General features: G+C 42.0%; 1 protein-coding gene across 5 annotated transcripts in view; it reads right to left on the bottom strand.

Moving 5' to 3' along the window:
- Positions 1–18,014, bottom strand: part of NRAP (nebulin related anchoring protein) — a 73,192-nt gene that overhangs the window by 13,661 nt on the left and 41,517 nt on the right. For 3 of the 5 annotated variants that reach the window (XM_074999131.1, XM_074999133.1, XM_074999135.1), the window contains 10 exons: positions 17,537–17,848; positions 15,745–15,849; positions 12,706–12,804; positions 10,641–10,745; positions 10,041–10,148; positions 9,050–9,163; positions 4,458–4,655; positions 2,149–2,253; positions 1,076–1,174; positions 239–343 (listed from right to left, as the gene is read on the bottom strand). In XM_074999131.1, coding sequence (XP_074855232.1) covers positions 239–343; positions 1,076–1,174; positions 2,149–2,253; positions 4,458–4,655; positions 9,050–9,163; positions 10,041–10,148; positions 10,641–10,745; positions 12,706–12,804; positions 15,745–15,849; positions 17,537–17,848 — 1,350 coding nt within the window. The remainder of the gene's footprint in view (positions 1–238; positions 344–1,075; positions 1,175–2,148; positions 2,254–4,457; positions 4,656–9,049; positions 9,164–10,040; positions 10,149–10,640; positions 10,746–12,705; positions 12,805–15,744; positions 15,850–17,536; positions 17,849–18,014) is intronic. The other 2 variants (XM_074999134.1, XM_074999132.1) reach the window with 2 other exon arrangements.

The following is an 18,014-nucleotide window of genomic DNA, read 5'->3' as shown; positions in this document are numbered from 1 at the left end:
TCTAGAGAAGATTTTCTTACCTCAGATACATGCATCTTATTCTTTATGTGGCTTTATTTTACTCATATCTATGTATGTGCTTATGGCCACAAGGTGTATATACAATCAAATTGGAGAAAACAGAAACGGAATTGATCCAATAGGACATCTAGTCCTAAGCCTCAGACAGTGTAGAAATCTTCCTTAAGCTAAATCCAAACAGGTGCATGTTAAAACAAGCCAAAGCAAAAAGACTTACATCACTGAGATTAGCTGCATTTATTCTTGCCCGTGAAAATTCAGGCAGACCTAGGGTTAGTGTGTAGTGATGTAGAATGTCTTCTCCCGCTGCTTTATATAGGCGCTAGGAAAGAGATTGCAGAAGGTCACTGATACTTATTTTCTATAATGTGAACAGCCTTAAAGATTTTGCAAGAATAAAATATACAATAAATAGCCCAAAGCTACTGCAAATGTCTAGGTCTGATGTGGGTTGTTTTATCATCTTAGAATGAAGGGTTGGTTTTGTGGAGGATTTTTGGGGTGGAAGAGAAGGTATTGTTCTAAATATCAAGAAATTATTTTAGTTTGATCAGAAATTCCACGAATAGATTTAAGGTAAGAGTTTTCATGAGGTGCAGATTTTGGGAGAGTCGGATTTTTTTTTCTTAAATTGGGATGTTTGACAGGTCATGGTGAATTAGTAAAAGGAAATTCTTGTTCTCAGATAGCATTTGGTGGGCTCTAACATTGCTTATTCAGTCCCATGCAAATTCACCACCTAAAAAAATGTACTAGTATTTACCTTCTTTGCATTTTGTTTGCTTTCAACTAGAAATACCTGATTACAGGACTTTGTGTGAAATGGAGATTATCCATGAAGTTTTAAAAGAGATCTGATTGACAAAATGATACTAAATGTTTGTCCGGGAATAATAAAATATGATCTAACTGTGCAAAAGCACAAATCAATGATGCCTTCTTTCTTTTTGATGTATTATGCTTCTCAGAATGAGGGTCTCTCCCTCCCACTCCTTTTTCCTCAGCACATTGCATTTTAAAAGCACACTTTCTGATTCACATTACTAGAGCCTACCTCATTAGCAATCATGTTGCTGAATTTTGCATGAAGGAGGCCAGGAGAGTCTGTCACCGATGTGTACTTGAAGGAATGCGGCTGCTGACGATATTTACTCTGAATTCACACACAAGGAAAAACGAACAGAAGCACTAAATTGTCTTGTCAGATAAGGGATTTGTCTCTGTAACACTGGCACTTTGGTTTTACTTCTTTTACTTATGTTTCATTAGTGACAATGAAAAACAGATAGGGAATATTGTAAGAGTTAAATCAGTGTGCTGTTCATCTTCATGTGGAAATTACATTATGTCCCTAGCACCAACTAGTGAAATGAGAATTTCCTTGCCAGGGGCTCAATCCCTGGATACTGCTACTGAAACTTCCACTTTCAAGCCCTTGGAAAAGTTAAGGTTTTGCTTACTGTTCGGAGGTAAGAGAGAGTTATGAACAGTAGATAGAGCTCATCACAAGGATCAAAACACCTGATCCATTCATCGGGGTAGGGCTGGAGATGTGCAAACTTATTTTGCCTAGTTCCAAACCTATTTGATCATGGTCGCTGGGTTTATCTTTTGGTTTGGAGAAACTAACCAAAGGAACAGCAGGGAAAGTGCAGAGAAGGAAAAATCCAGTAGAATAGGGCAAAAAACAGAATTTTGAGCTGGCACAATGAGAAAAACAGAGGAAGTGTGGAAAAGAAGCAAAGTGGGGACAATTCAATATATAGGTCACTCCAGTATGTCATCCTAGCTTTGGGAGAATGTTACTGTATGTGTAAGAGAGGACACAGGTTTCTTCTTGGCTGAAAAAACATGTTTTTGTATAAAACGATGTATCTTAATCATACCAATCCCAAGCAGGAGTTCATAGCGCAAAAGGAAGAGATTGGGAATATAGTTAATGAGGTCTGCAAAGCCTCCACCAGCTTCACCCATCTGAAATCAGGATATGAATGGAGTGATCAAATAAGGGGTGGGGAAGGGGAAAGAGTCTATTATTAATCCAATCAGTCACTTTGCCAACCCAGTTTAATAGACATCTGGCAAATTCCTGTTTGTAGTGGAGAAAGCAAAACCCATTTTTGTTACCTCACTGATGAGTTCAGAAGCTTTCTTCTTTCCTTCAATCTCTAGGGCCCCTGGAGTAATGCAGCCAACTCCTCTCATAAAGTTCATGTCAGACCTGTATAAATTCTATGGAAACCGAGGAAAAGTTTCTATTTCACACTTCTATTTGAGATGCACTGTATTTCTTTACCCAGAAATTACACAAGGCAATTATTGAAATAAATTCATTAGGGATTAGAAGTAATGTTTGCTACAATGATGTCATTCTCACATTATACTGAGTCTGTGCATACACATTTGTTTATGGGTTGTGCGTGTTTATACAACACACCGTGGTACTCTGAAAGAAGCCTAAAAGAATTAGGAGCCTAAATCACTTTGGAAGTTAATGGTATTTGGGCACGTAACTTTCATCTATGCCATTGTAAACGTGTCCCTAATATATAAAGCATATGGAGACACAAAATTACAGCTTGTCATCAATTTTGTGCAAAACATTTTCTAGAAAATTGAGACTTTTTTCTATCATAATTTTTAACAACATGTTGGCCTTGTCTACACTAGCCCCAAACTTCGAAATGGCCATGCAAACGGCCATTTCGAAGTTTACTAATGAAGTGCTGAAATACATATTCAGCATGTGGGCGGCCGCAGCACTTCGAAATTGACGCGGCTTGCCACCGCGTGGCTCATCCAGACGGGACTCCTTTTCGAAAGGACCCCGCCTACTTCGAAGTCCCCTTATTCCCATCTGCTCATATGAGGGATGGGTGAGGAAGGGTGAGAGTTATGGCTCTGCCCTTACCCTGTAGGCAGCTAGTACAGCTGTCCAGTCAGGATGGGAGTCTGCTGTAACCTGTAAAAGGCTGTAACAGGTTCCTCCCCCTCACAGCAGAAGAGGGGAGGCCTGGGTAGAATTTTGCCTCAAAAGGCTGCCCATGCATTTTCCACTCAGGTTCACTTTGCTCCATTGAGATCCCCTCTCAGCAGTCAGGTTGCCATGAGCTAACACTTGACAACGTACCTGAGCTGGGAAGCTTAGCCTCCACAAGACAGCTGAAATGCTAAGGGCGCTAAACTGATCTGCAGGAGCATACAGAGGTGTGCTTCTGAGGCACAGTACCACCTGTGGTGGTGTAGGCCCAGTTCTAGTCCTGGGTTCAGGGGTGAAATAAGAGGGGTCGTGTGTGTCCCCACATATGCCATGGAGGAGGCGCAACTAGCAGCGGACTGGGGGACTAGTGAGGATGGAGGGCCGGTGCCGGCAGCAGGGGTCTGTGCAGCCTCTCCCTCCTCACACTCACCGAGAGGGAAAGCAGAGCAATGAGCCCCAGCTCCCACTGCTCCCCAGTGCACCACTGTGGGGGAGGGGACAGGACTGCCCCTGCACTGCCCAACAGGAAGCAGAGTGAGGTGGCTGGGGGAGCTAAGCGAGTTGTGGCTGCCTTGCTCTGCTTTCCCCACTGCTGCCAAGGAGTGTGGGGGGGAGGGAGGCATGGACCCCAACTGGTGGTGCTGCCCCCTCCCCCCAACCCTACTCCCCTGGTCACCTTGGTTGGGGGAAGAGGCAGGGTGCGGAAAAGGCAGAGAGAGGGTGGAGCAAGGGCTGTAAAGAGGCGGAACCAGAATGGGTAGGGGGCAGGGCAGGGGCAGAAGGGGGTTGTCCCAAACCTTCCCCAAGCTGTGGGGGTAAAATACATCTCCAGTGGCCCGATGGCTCCACCTACACCAGTCCCCTCTGCCTGGGTTTGTCAAGAACCCTCTAGTTCATTGCATTCAAGTGTGACCCAGAATCTCCAATACCACTAGGGAGAGTGAAGTCTGCTACAGTCTTAGCTAAGTGGCAGGTCATGTGTGCAAGGCTTTAACCCCAAAGGTCTCAGGTTCAATCCCACCTACTGTCAGCTTTTCTGAGTTAAATAAGATCACATATTGGGACAAATTTGTCCTTATTAGAACTTCACTGATTATGTAGACTTAGTCAAAGGCTACAGTTTACAGGTCTTTAATGAATCAGATATGTTTAAACTGAATGAAGCCTTATTCTGGCTATACGCACCAATTACATTCAGGTGCATATCAGGTCAAAGGGCAAACAGTTCACACAATCAACAGAGCCTTTAAAAAGCCATTTCATTCATGGCTGAATTGCTTCCACTTGCAACCCTTCACTGCCCAAGTACCAGACAGATATATAGCTCATTTTTCAATTCAATCAAGAATAGTCCATGTTTATTCCACAATTGCTGCTCAAATATGCAATGGTCTGAAAAATAACTATTGCACGTCAGACTCGATGGTATAATAGTACTGAGATGACTTTCATTTACCTCACTCTGGAGTTTATAAGCTTTCCTGGCACACTGCAATCTCACATCATCTGTCACACAGGTGTACTGGTGAAGTAGTTTCCTGTATTCCTGATCGCTGACCAATGACTGGGCTTGCCGGGCATGTGCTAAGTTTATCATATCCAGCGGCAGATGGAACTGAGTCTTCATATGCTCAAAACCTTTTTTGTACTTCACCTGTTAAAAATAAATAGATCATTTTGTATAGGTATGGTTTAAAAACCAAGCTCTGATTAAAGGGGTAGTCTCCATATTTCTCCAATTTTACATAAAATGATTCTCTTTTTTTAAAATAACTTCCCTAGCCCAATGTAAGTATGTATGAAATTAGATTATCTGGCAGTCAACTTCAGAACCAAAAAGAGTAGTTATCTACATTATTTTTTTTAAAACTGCAATGTTATCTTAATTTGGATTCCTTCTGAGGCTTAATTGAAGTAAAGTTATCAGTAAAATTACAAATCTCACACTTGATTTTTGGAAATTATATTTTTTCAAAGCACTAATAAAACCTAAAAATATTTCTTGATAATAAACCCAAAGAACTATATCTGAACTTTTTTTAGAGAAAATCAGAATTAGCGCAGCCTGTTACCCCAAAATAATTTTAAAGTTCCAAACAATGTAGGTAACTTTTTATAAATGTTTAAAATTATTCTCACAGGAGTCTTTGGACTACTAAGACCCAGTCAGAAAAAGATGATGAAATAATAGAAAATTTGAGAAATCTTATGCTCATGAAATTTCCAGATGACTTATGATGACTCAGCAGGTTCAAACAAACAGTTTTTGGTGCTAATCAAAATGGTTTAACAAATTGGATGGTGATATAGATTGTTATCTATACAATAATTATTACATTATCAACAAGTTCAAACTGACTCTTTTTTAGATTTTCAGATTATTAGAACTAATATTCATTGCTGGTCTTACAAGAAATTTTAAAAATTATATTCTCACATGCCTTGATACAACCCAGCATTCCCATAGAAACTCAATCCAGCAGTCATTGAAGTTCCTGGAAACATTTCTATCTACTTCAATGAGTGATGGTTGCATTGATTACTGCTCAGGAATAAAACTTTTAAACATGTGACTAGTCCTATTGACTTCAATAAGATTACTCATGTGCTTAAACTTATGCAAGTACTTAAGGTTTTTGATGGATCTGTGCCATAGGGTCTAATCCTGAGTGGCACCGGATAGCCATCATTTCCATATGAAGTTAATGAGAGTTGTGGTGCTCAGTACCTCTCAAGACAAGGACAATATACTGAATATATGGGAAAAGAATCAATTTGATATGATTGTTTGACATACAGACTCTACAGAGTACAGTACGAATACAGTGGAGAATAAGTTACTGCCTATCTGGGAACAGTTAAATGGATTAAGAGGCTGGTGGAATATAGTACAGGACTATTTTACACTCCAATTAATAGTAATGCATTAATAGTAATGCATTAAATGTAAAAGATATTTAGTAGTAGTAGGCATCCTTCAGTCTGCATAGACTATGGATTGCGCCCTTTATAGTTTCAACTGAGGGCTTCATTTACAGCGTCTACTGTGACTATGAAGACCCACACGAGAGTGACAGTCCTTGCTGCATCTCTTGCAGATGTGGTGGGTGTCTGGCAAGTCCTTAGTGTGCTTTCTGTGCACTCGCTTCTCCTCTGCTAGCTGTCTGATCCTCATCTCGCCCTTCTGAAGGCCCTTGTGTAACCCCTGCCTCCATCTGCTGCGGTCGTCTGCTAGTTCTTCCCAGTTGTCCAACTCGATGACTACCTCTCTGAGGTCTCTCTTGCAGACATCTTTGTAGCACAACTGGGGGCGTCCGGGAGGTCTTTTGCCAGAGGCTAACTCACCATACAGGATGTCTTTTGGAATTCTTCCATCATTCACCCTGTGGACGTGGCCAAGCCAGTAGAGCCGACGCTGCCTGAGGAGGGTGTGCATGGTTGGGATTCCAGTCTGCTTGAGGACGGCGATGTTGGTCACTCTGTCCTTCCATGATATTCCAAGGATGTGCCTGAGGCAGCGCAAGTGGAAGACGTTCAGCCTCTTTTCCTGGCGGGCATACAGGGTCCAAGTCTCACTGCCATAAAGGAGGGTGCTCAGGATGCAGGCTCTGTAGACTTGCATTTTGGTGTGAGTGTACAGCTTGTTGTTATTTCACACTCTCTTGCTGAGTCTGGACAGAGTTGTGGCCGCTTTTCCGATCCTCCTATTTAGCTCAGTGTCCAACGACAGGGTGTCAGTGATGGTGGACCCGAGGTAAACGAACTCGTGAACAACCTCTAACGTATAGTTGTCAATGCTGATTGATGGGGATTCAGCAACATCCTGACCGAGTACGTTTGTTTTCTTTAGGCTGATGGTAAGCCCAAAGTCCTTGCACGCTTTGGAGAACTGATCCAGCACTTTTTCAAGCTGGTCTTCTGTGTGAGACACTACAGCAGCATCGTCTGCAAACAGCATGTCTCTGATGAGGACTTCCTGCACCTTAGACTTAGCTTTCAGCCTTGCAAGATTAAACAGTTTCCCATCAGATCTTGTGTGCAGCAAGATGCCCTCTGTTGAAGATCCAAAGGCATGCTTCAGGAGGAGTGCGAAGAAGATCCCAAACAATGTCGGAGCAAGCACGCATCCTTGTTTGACGCCGCTCCTGATTCTGAAAGCATCCAATAAAGCGCCATCATATTGGATGGTTCCTCTCATGTCTTCGTGGAATGACAGGATCATCTTGAGTAACCGTGGAGGACAGCCTATCTTGTGGAGCCGTTTGAACAGACCATCCCTGATGACCAAGTCAAAGGCCTTCGTCAGGTCGATGAAGGCTATGTAGAGTGGCTTCCTCTGCTCCCTGCATTTCTCCTGCAGCTGCCTTAGAGAGAAGACCATGTCAACGGTAGACCTCTCTGCGCGGAATCCACACTGCGATTTGGGGTACACCCTCTCAGCAATCTTCTGGAGTCTGCCAAGAATGATGCGAGCAAACAGTTTACCAGTGACGCTTAGGAGGGAGATTCCACGGTAGTTGTTGCAGTCGCTTCTGTCTCCTTTGTTCTTATACAACGTTACAATGTTAGCGTCACGCATATCCTGTGGAACCTCACCCTCTTTCCAGCACAGGCATAGTAGCTCATGTAGGGGTTCCAGGAGTGTGTCCGCGGCACACTTGATTACCTCTGGTGGTATACCATCCTGGCCAGGGGCCTTTCCTGCTGCAATGCTGTCGATGGCTCTCTTCAGTTCATCCACAGTTGGTTCCTGATCCAGTTCGTCCATTACTGGTAGGAGCTCGACGGCATCGAGGGCTGCGTCAACCACAATGTTCTCGCGTGAGTACAGCTCGGAGTAGTGCTCAACCCAGAGCTCCATCTGTTTGGCTTTGTCAGCGATGACTTCACCAGATTTGGATTTCAGAGGTGCCATCTTGTTCTGTGTGGGTCCTAATGCCTTCTTCACACCCTCGTACATTCCTCTGAGATTACCAAAGTCAGCACAGGTCTGGATGCTGCTGCACAGCTGGAGCCAGTGGTTGTTGGCACAGCACCTGGCTGTCTGCTGTACTGTTCTTCTGGCTGCTCTAAGTCGCTTGCTGGGTACTCTGGCTCGGTAAGCGTTTGTCTCCAGGAGTGCAGCGCGCTTCTTTTCAATGACTGGAATCATCTCATCGGAGTTAGCTTTGAACCAGTCGTTCGTGTTTCTAGCTCTACTTCCAAACACCGACAAGGCCATGTTGTAAACTGTATCCCTCAGATGTTGCCATTTGGATGTGACATCGGTGCCCCCAGGGCCGCTGTGCAGATTTTCCTGGAGGGTCTCTCTGAACTTTTCAGCTTTCTCTGAGTTTGCCGTCTTTCTGGCATCAATGCAGGGCCTTCCAGCAGGTTTAGAGCGGTACAGCTTCTTGGGTCTCAGCTTGAGCTTGGAGCAAACTAGCGAGCAATCTGTATCACAGTCAGCACTATGATAGCTGCGTGTCAGAAGGACGTTTTTGAGGTTATTATGCCTAGTGGTGACCACGTCTAGTTGATGCCAGTGCTTCGAGCGTGGGTGTCTCCACGACACTGTGCGCTGTGGCTTCGTTTGGAAGAATGTGTTTGTGATGCACAGATTGTGGTACGTGCACAGTTCAAGGAGACGCTGTCCATTGTCATTCATTTTTCCCCACACCGAAGTGTCCTAAGCAGGAAGGCCATGAGGCCCAATCAGCTCCAACTCTTGCATTGAAGTCAGCCAAGATGTACAGTTGTTCACGAGCAGGTATTTGCACTACAGCAGCACTAAGCATGTCATAGAATTTGTCTTTTACTTCTGGTGTGGCATACAGGGTTGGAGCATAAGTGCTGATCAGGTGGACGGGACCGGCGCAAGTTTGAAGTGTTTGAAGTTTGAAATGTAAAAGAATAATAATGCAAATAACGTATTTAGCCAGTACAAAGGAAGACTTGAGTCTTATGTAGTTTGCCAAAGAACCCATTCATAACAAAGTCTGTTTTCCAAAGGGAACTGTCATTACAAAAGTGTTTCTGCATGTTCATTCTCATCATCCTTGTACTTACATTACTTTGTAGCAAAGCTGCATGCACTGAGTGAGCAATGTTAAGATCATCTTCCAACCCCTGAGAGCCAACCATCCGTCCTTTCATCTTCTCAAATGCCTCCTTATATTTATACTGAAGGAGAAAAATAACAGAAGTCTGATAAGGGTCCGGTAATGAGAGAGGTGAGGTTTTAGCCAAAATTGGGTCTTGCTTCAAAAAGCAGTTATAGAGCAAACGAACTGAACAAAACAAAAAGCTGTTAAAACAGTCAAGAAATCAATTCCCCTTTCAGACACAAGTCAGAGAGGGTATAAACAGTTCTCTGTTGGAACAAATGGAAACCTTTGGACTATGAATTCTAGTTACATCTACTAAGATGTGTTATGTTGTGCCAAGTGTTAAGAGATAGACCCTTAATAAATCTTGAATGGAAGCTAAGAGAACTCTACCAGTACACACCTTTTGGTATTTTGATTTATTTAGAAGAATATATAAATACATATATTGACACAGCAACATGGGCCACACCATATGTTTTAACTAACGTTGGATAGGACATTCTTTCCTAATACCTCTCTGGTTACAAGTTCTCATAGTCTTCTATACACAAAGCCTGCATACCTTTATTTTTTGTAAAAATTTAGTGACATGAAATTACAGTCTTGTTCTGAAATCTCACTCTCTTTCACTTCTAGATTTCTGGTTCAAATGTAGTCTAGGTTGTAGTAGGTAGTCTAGGACAGAATGCTGTTAACAACCGTTAAAGGTGTTTAGTGTATATATGAAATGAGTTGGTCATCTCAGTACAATTCCTTGTGAACAGTTTTACATACAAAAAGTCCTCGATCACCAATGGCACCTAACTGGGTCTGCAGTCTCATAATAGTTGAATGGAGCACAAGGCAGATTTCTCTCAGCATGTAGGATGCAAATACTATTTCCATAACACTGATGCACTATAAAGAGAAACATTGGTATATTGGACAAAATTAGCAGCAATTTCACTTACATCACTTATGATTTTACTTGTAGCCTTTGCTGCCTGGAAGGGAATGGCATCCAATTTCAGTTTGTATCCACCACCTCTCATCTTTCTCCAGGATTCCTTGTAGTGAGTCTGTTTGGAAATATTGAACAGCATTTAAATGCATTTACTACACAGCAAGTTGACATTGCATCTTTGTTTTTATAATAAAAGCATCATTGTGTTTGCTTCATTTTATTCCAATAGATGGGGCTGGTATAAATAAAGCTATCAATACAAGACAGATGTACAACAGAACACAAGTCTCAGTAATGAGGCTGTAACGCGCTTTCTCTGTTGTTCATTCCTAATTTGCTTAGTGTCTGATTTATAGATTCATAGATTCCAGGGCCAGAAAGGACTACTGTGATTATTTAGACTGATTTATAACATCTATAACACAGGCCAGAGAATTTCCCCAAAGTAATTCCTAGAGCATATATTCTATAAAACTACCCAGTCACATTTGATTTCTTACTTAACTAAGAGGATAATCAGGCCATTGAAGTACATAGCACAGGATACTGTAAGGACGTTTTTCACTTTTCCTCTGAACTACTAAAGGCCAGATTCTGAGACCCTTACCTCGCTGATATTCAAAGCATTTAATTTAGCCTGAAGGATTTCAGGAAGATCTGCTCTTTGTGTATAATGGTGCTTCATGTTCTCTCCATGCTCCTTGTACAGCCTCTGAAATACAGAAGAATTTCAGAGAAAACACTCACTGCTCATGTGATCACAGGGTTAGATAAAAACAATAAGGTACGAGTTTATGAAAACCAAAGAGTACAGAAAAGCGACAGCAGTGCTAATAAACACAAGCAATTGTATTCATTGTGAGATCTAGAAGAGGCTTGGTGCCCAATACATCTCTTAAACAGGATAAACAGGGTGTAAGTCAACCAAAGTCACCTGGGCATAAATATATGCAGCTGGCTTTCCACCTCCTGCCTGCAGTCAATCCCGTGGCAGGGGCTACCGAGATCCCAATACTTAGTATCGGCAAATACCGGCACAAAAAAAGCACTGTGCATAAAACCAGCGTTAGATGCTAGATTTCTGAATCTAAAAAAAGTTTTATCAGTTTCATGTGAACAAAAAGATGATGAATCATGAACAAGGCATTCAGTTAAGACTTGAAACTATGAAAGGCCTGATTCTGAGATGTGCTGAGCCACCTTCAATTCCCATTGAAATCAATGGGAGTTATGGATCCATGGGCGTGCCTCTTTAAAATGACTGCCAATTTTGAGTAAATACATGTAGAGACAGTCATCCACAATTTGAGACCCATGGAACCAGACTGCACCTCTAAGCTTCTCAAATACACAATACTGCTGTTGTCACTGATGTAGAGGGACCATTTCTGTGACTGTTCCCCTGAGTGGAGAACCAGTGAGAACTCTAAACATAGAGTAATTATAACATAGGGTGGGCACTAATTATATGGACTTATTATAACACACTGAGCACTAATTCATATTTACCTTTCTTTAGTATTAAGAACTTTGAATCTTATTAAGTATGCTGACCATGTAGGTATGCTAGAATATCACATTAGCAGTCGCATTACATTCAGGTCATAGAATCATAGAAATAGAAAAAAGCAGTCAAGTAGCACTTTAAAGACTAGCAAAATAGTTTATTAGGTGAGCTTTCGTGGGACAGACCCACTTCTTCAGACCATAGCCAGCCCAGAATAGACTCAATATTTAAGGCACAGAGAACCTTAAATATTGAGTCTGTTCTGGTCTGGCTATGGTCTGAAGAAGTGGGTCTATCCCACGAAAGCTCACCTAATAAATTATTTTGTTAGTCTTTAAAGTGCTACTTGACTTCTTTTTGTTTTGATAGTGTATAGACTAGCACGGCTTCCTCTCTGTTACTATAGAAATAGAAAGCCACCCTGAGAGGTCACCAAGTCCAGTCCCCTGCTCTCATTGCAGGACCAAGCACCGTTTAGGTCTGTCATCTTTTTCGTGATTTAAAAGTACTTATTTTCCACAAGTGGTTTCTTTTTCCCACCAATAAAACATTCTCTCTTGGCTGAAACGTGGTTTTGTTGGGTGACTTTACAATTTGCTTCCATGTTATCTCAGTTAAGTCTACAACAGTTTCCATTAGTCCTTCTATTAAAAACAAACAAGTTTAAAGATTATACAGCTTCTATTCTTCATTTTTAGGTTCTTGTTCTGGATTTTTCTCTCACCACGGTGACAGCTTAAAATTATTCCTTTGTTTTTCCTCCTTCTCATGTCACTTCACATTTCTAAAGTCTCAACAGAAACAAAAATTTAAAACATCTTGGTTTGAAAATGGCAAGTGCCCAATTTTTTTTCTTTGCTTGACCTCAAAAGGTCAAAAGTTTCTAAATAGGGAAGGCAGGTCAGTCCCACTTCCAAATCATATTCCTGCAAAATATTTTATATAGAAAGCCCTCTGCATGTGAAAGTCCCATTGACTTCAATGGGAGCTCTGTAGGTATAAGACTTCCATACTAAGTAAAAATCATGCCCTTTTGTAAGGTGCACCTCATTGGCTTCATGGTTCCCAAGAATAATCTTAGAAAGAAAAAAAACCAGTTCTTCAATCAGTCCGTTCAAAGAGGGTACCACTCTTATAATCATAATGCATATACATTACAACTTACATCCACAGCCTGGTTATAACTAATTCTAGCCTGGATCATCTCAGGAGTGTCTTTAATACTGGTGAACTTCAAAGCACATGGATGCTGACGGTACTTCTTCTGTTGAGCACAAAAAGATCAAAGCTGTGAATTTTGTGCTGCTCTTTCATGCTATTTGAAAGAGAAAAAATCATAGGTTGCTTGAGATTACAGTGAATTTGTGAACATAATTATAATTCCTCTTTCCTCATCTTTATGTCCTAAATACTTTCAGATTAATATTTGTTTCAATTTAACAATAATCTTTTGCCAACTAATATTAAAGCATTTCTACCCAAATACAAAGGAGACATCTCAAAATCAGATTATGCCTACCATGATACTCTGGGACCCATGGTAAGAAAGCATTTTTAGAACGGCTTCAAACACAGTACAATTGATTACATTTTTTATTTATAGTTCCTTTAAGCAAGAAGTGGTAGCCACTTAACACTGCGCTAAAAATGGCAGTGATTACGCTTATTGTCAGAAGTTTTATATTTCATGCCAATACCTGAGCATGGCCAAAAGCACTGTGGTCATGAGTATTGCGTTTAATTCATGCTGCATATTAGATGGGTGCTAAGATTAATTCCACCTGTATGAAAAGGGCCCAGTGGATCTTCTGAGCAGTCTTGAAATATACAAAATTTAAATGAAGGTTGTATATTGTCCAACTAACAATTTGTCCCTATGGCCCAACCTTTAAAGGCCACACCCTTATCAGTCAAATCAGCAGCCACTCTTCCTGCATTACTCCTATATTCACTCTTATCGCCACTCCACATAAAGTCCCACTGCCTCAGATGGGCATTTGTGGCTCTTTTAGAAACCCCTCTTCAGTATCCGCATCTAACTCCCTGTCCCAATTACATACTTTAAACACAATATTTAGGTTACAGGGCCAATTTTTTAAGTGATGAAAGACCTACAGACTTTAAATGGAGATGAACACATTTTTGGACCTCTCAGAATTTGTCCCAAAGTGACAAAAAAGATGATCAAGAAATTCATTTAATTAAATGCCCAAAGATGCTGTGCTTGTAGGTGCTTTTTAATCCCATCTTGCCAATGCATTTAGACTTTTAAATAAGCAAACAAAATTATACAATGCTTATGAAATTAACAGTCTTGGAGTCTGACATTTTGTATTTGAAGACGGAAGAGACACAACACAGGCAATTGCAATGCAGTTTTGCTATGCTATCCCATCAAAGTGGGTCAAACGTCAACTAGAGGGATCGCTTCAAGGAATTCACCCATCTATTTCATACCCTACCGAACCACTAACAGTGCTGCCCCACTTGGTGACAATGAAACGTAGATTTTTCTGGCATGTTCGTCAGATTCACAGCTAGCATAAGGAGGCAGAGTTTCCAATGGGTTTGGAGGAGCCAGAGGATCATCCGATCAACTGTCTTTGAAACATCTTATTTTCGCTTATTGCATCCTTGGAATATCATGGAAGGACAGAGTGACCAACACCGCCATCCTCGAGCAAGCTGGAATCCCAACCATGCACACCCTCCTCAGGCAGCGTCAACTCGGCTGGCTTGGCCACGTCCACAGGATGAATGATGGAAGGATTCCAAAAGACATCCTGTATGGTGAGCTAGCCTCTGGCAAAAGACCTCCCGTACGCCCTTAGCTGCGCTACAAAGATGTCTGCAAGAGAGACCTCAGAGAGGTAGACATCGAGCTGGATAACTGGGAAGAACTAGCAGACGACCGCGGCAGATGGAGGCAGGGGTTACACAAGGGCCTTCAGAAGGGCGAGATGAAGATCAGACAGCTAGCAGAGGAGAAGCAAGCGCACAGAAAGCACAATAAGGACTTGCCAGACACCCACTACATCTGCAAGAGATGCAGCAAGGACTGTCACTCTCCTGTGGGTCTTCATAGTCACAATAGACGCTGTAAATGAAGTCCTCAATTGAAATTTCAAAGGGCGCGATCCATAGTCTATGCAGACTGAAGAATGCCTACTACTACTATATGGAAGTATATCAATCCTGCCAGCACTGAGATGCATGACAAAGGATAACCGAAAAAGATCTTTATTCTCAATGGTTACATCTACTCTACAGAGTTTTGTAGACAAAAGTGGGGTTTTATAGACAAAACTCACGAAATGTCTACACACAAAATGCATTTTGTCGATGGAAACTGTCCACAAAAAATCATGCAAACACTCCAGGGGGCCCTCTTGTCGACAGAGAGGATCAAAAGATCAATCCACTCTTAGGTGCAGATGCAATCTGTTGCCTGAAGTTTTGTTGGAGCGTCTCTTCTGACAGTAACTTCCGTAGACAGATGCTTCAAGTGGAGATGTAGCCCGTGTGTGGATAGGTGACTCCTAGGCTTCACCGTTGGTTCTCTAATGTTTAAAGTCCTACAGTTGTCTTCTGATGAAGATTTTCATCAACTGCCCCTCCTTCAGAAGTCTGCATACCACAGACTCTTGAACTGATTATGCCTTTGAAGAACCCCAAAAAACCAGGCAGAAAGATTCTTGAGTTCATCTAAAAGAACATCCTTTTGGGGTGGGAATCATTGGCATAACAGCTACGAACCCCACAACCCCCTCCGAGACATATGGGCTGTAGGAGAGCACCACATGGATGCCAATGTCCAATGTGAATATATAGAAAAGGGAGAGCAAGAAAGAACTTGTATGAAAAGAGGCTCTGGGTGCATTAAGTACATCTTTTCAGCATCTCTCCTGTTTTGCTTCATTTAAAAGGTAGGCTAGTAGACAGCAATTGAGCACTGTTTGATTGCCATTATTATTCATAATATCATTTGTCACCTGCTTTGTTTTTGCAAAGGCTAGATGGACTCCTACTGGTGTGTGTTTGGTATCTGGTTTCCCTCTAATTACCAGTCGTATTCCTAGTTTTGAGGGCTTTCATGCGGCATGCCTTTTTCTTTCCCCTTTGAGTGGAAATTATTTTAATTTTATACAGACATTTTGCAAACATTATGCAGCAACTTCTGTTACATGCTGTCATGAAATCTCACCTCGCTAATGAGTTCTCCTGCCTTCTTAGCCTGCTCCGCATTTAATGACCCAGTAGCTATCCATCCAACTCCTTTCATCCAGTTCAAATCTGCTCTATATTGGTTCTGACAAAGGAAAAGAAATGCCCCATTGTCGCTGCTCATACATTTAAAGTGCCATTAGAGGATTCAGACATATCAGGAACACCAACTGAGTCAAATTAGTGCCTGCTTTTGTTTTATACACGTCTGTGCAGTTGCAGGAATAACAAAAAATTACAGAGAAAGAAGGTAGTATCACCATCTATTATCAGTTCTGCTGCCTGCTTTGCAAGGCAGTCTTTCAAAAAGACTGGCCTGTTCCCTCACTGTCACCTTAAATTCTTACTCTGAATAGAAAAAGCAGGTTTGTTACATTGTACGCAGTGGCTTTCTGCATATGCTTTGTTTAAAGGGACGTGGCAGAGACAATGGGGATTCTGATGGCATAGGTCTGATTTGGAGGATTTGATGGTATACTTAACACTTTTGGATTCTTTCCAATATGTCAGAATGAGGGGAAATGGTCTCGGACAATATTGTCCAAGGATCATGGAGGGCATTTAAATGAAGATTGTCCTGGAATACTGGTGGAATTTTTCTACTCAGTAAATAAAATGAAGAACCGTCTCTTCCTCCTCACCATGACCATCCCACCCCAAACTCCAAAACAAAACAAAAAACCCCAAAAACAACAAAAAAAGACAGTTACAAAAGCCAGAATTTTCAAAGGAGCCTCAGGAACTGAGACACACTATTCACAGCTAATTGCAAGGATAATGGGGCACTTAATTCCCTTAGGCACATCTGAAAAATCCCAGCCTATCTCATTAACAAGGCAAGTCTGTTTTACAGCAAACATATCTTCACATACAGGAGGCATTGTCTCTTGTGGTTTCTAAGAGGGTCAACATACTTGTGAGCACCCCTCCATGGCTAAAGGGTGTCACATAAGGTCTTTGCCTGGTCATCTGGCAAAGTTCTGGGGTTAGGATCTGATTAGCTCTGTCCACGGTGCTGTTCGTTTTTGTATTAGGCTTGTGGGCAGTCTTTGGCCACTGGATCTGGGCCTTACACAGGTCTAAGTTCACTCGGAGCTGTCTGTAGTGCTGCTGATCTCCTGGTCAGTGTATAGATCGGCCATGTTGAGCCCCGGTGAGGAACTGCCAGGCCCTAGCCCAGCAGCTGCTTTTATACTGGCCTGCTGGGTCCTAACTGGCTGCTGCAGAGACAGACACTCTATCCTGACTGTAGGACCTCTTTGCGGCTTCTCTCACAGGGTTAGTGTGTGGGAAGGCCCCTGGCCCCCTGTGGGACACGGCGCTTAGTCCACCCCATCACATGGTTAAGGAGAGGGATGGGACTCCAGACTCTTGGCCTTTGTCATAATCTTGGGCAAAAGTATTTAGCCTCTTTCTACCTCTGTTTACCTGTTTACAAAAGGTGAATAATAAACCTACCACTTGGGCAAGTCTGGAGACTGATTAATATCTGAAAGCTGCTATGGAAGCATAAACACTGGACATGCTGAACATGGCAAATAAGTACTGATTCTTATGGACTGCACTTTCAGATCCAAAACACATTTGTCCATGACAAAAAGGTTCCATTGATTCAAGAGTGCTTATGAGCTAAATGGATTTTGTGAATGTATAAGATATGTATTTCTGGTCTTCCATGCATAAACCTAGTCAGATATAGAAGTTCATTTAAGTCCTAGCAGTCTGTGAGAGCTGAATTACACAGTTATGCAATGTATAAGCTTTGAACTTACATCACTTTGCAAACCATAGGCCTTCTTGGCCCATTCCACTTTCATGTCAGTAGGCAGAGCAGTGTAACAATGCAGGGTTGTCTTATATCCTCTGTCTGTAACCAAATTCTGAGCCTTTTTGGCATGGACAAGGTTTATCATGTCCATGGAGATATGATACTGAGACTTTGTCTCTTCAGATGCCTTCTTATACTCCAGGTCACTCTGTAACTTGGACATTTGAAGAGAATGCGCTATCTGCGAGTCCTCCTTCACATCTTTCACCCCAATCAATTGACCCTTGGTCTTCTCGTAACTTTCCTTGTACTTTATCTGTGAAGAAGAAAAAATGGATCCCAGTACAAAGAATTGCAGCTGAGTTACAGCCATGTAGCAGTACAGGTTGAACTTCTCTAGTCCAGAACCCTGGAGACTGACCATTGCTGAACAAGAGGATTTGCTGGACCATGGAAGGTCAATATTGTCTAGTATATTACCA

Source organism: Carettochelys insculpta, chromosome 7, assembly GCF_033958435.1.
Source record: "Carettochelys insculpta isolate YL-2023 chromosome 7, ASM3395843v1, whole genome shotgun sequence".
NCBI classification, from domain to species: Eukaryota; Metazoa; Chordata; order Testudines; family Carettochelyidae; genus Carettochelys; species Carettochelys insculpta.
This window is presented reverse-complemented; position numbering and strand designations above follow the sequence as displayed.